At 40.9% G+C, this 909-nt stretch overlaps 1 protein-coding gene across 1 annotated transcript; it reads left to right on the plus strand.

The window, feature by feature from the left end:
• Positions 1-390: 390 nt before the first annotated feature.
• Positions 391-903, plus strand: LOC121939779 (toll-like receptor 13; the record flags this gene model as incomplete). The annotated part of the gene is made up of 1 exon (XM_042482732.1): positions 391-903. A coding segment is annotated over one exon (241 nt), but the record flags the coding sequence as incomplete, so codon positions are not given.
• Positions 904-909: the final 6 nt, after the last annotated feature.

Below are 909 nucleotides of genomic sequence, written 5' to 3' on the forward strand. Positions count from 1 at the left end.
AAGCCAAGTCTGATTTGTAAGTGGACTTCAGGGGAGAAAAAAAATAATTTTGGAAGACTTTTAAAAAAACAAGTACACTGCTCCAAAACATATAGTTAATTAATACATTTTTACAGCTGTTCATCTTCATGTCATTTTTCAAGCAAAGATGTGATCCATTTGATGGTTCCAGATTTTTGAATCGGAGGATTTGCTGCTTTTGTGTTACATATATCAAAGTATATTAAATAACTTGGGGTTTTAAACTGTTGATCACAATGGGAACTAGGAACTTGTTCATGGTTTTCTGACATTTTTGAGACGAGACATTAAGTTTAAGCTGAATTTAAAGAAATACTACATGATGAGTGGTGTTGTCCTGTTCCTAATTTGTCTTTGTACTCGTTACAGCTTCCGCCTGTTTGATGAGCAGAAGGACGTGCTGATCCTGGTGTTTCTGGAGGACATTCCCGCCACTGAGCTGTCTCCTTACTACCGCATGAGAAAGCTGCTGAAGAGGTGGACCTATCTCAGCTGGCCTCGAGCCAAGGAGCACCCTGAACTGTTCTGGGAGAAACTCCGTCAGGCTCTGGAGACTAAAGACGATCTTGGTGAGGACAGATTTAACCTCACTGTGGTGGACAGACCTTGATGGAAAGGGAACTACAATCCACTGTGGTAGACTCAGCGACAGTGTGGTGGATTGGTTTGAGTCTTCTTGTTGGCTTGTGTAACCACAAAATTTCAAAACGTATATCTGATGGACGTTGCTGCCTTTGCAGAGTTTGTCGTACAACATGGGTGTTGAGAATTCAGCGTCAAATTGAGAATACAATTTCACATGCTAGCTACGATCTGGAGCTATGACATCAATTGGAACAAAGGATTTCATCGGTCAAACCTTTTTTTCCGCAGCTGAAAATCTGCTAA

This window comes from Plectropomus leopardus, unplaced genomic scaffold, assembly GCF_008729295.1.
Source record: "Plectropomus leopardus isolate mb unplaced genomic scaffold, YSFRI_Pleo_2.0 unplaced_scaffold59684, whole genome shotgun sequence".
Taxonomy (NCBI): domain Eukaryota; kingdom Metazoa; phylum Chordata; class Actinopteri; order Perciformes; family Serranidae; genus Plectropomus; species Plectropomus leopardus.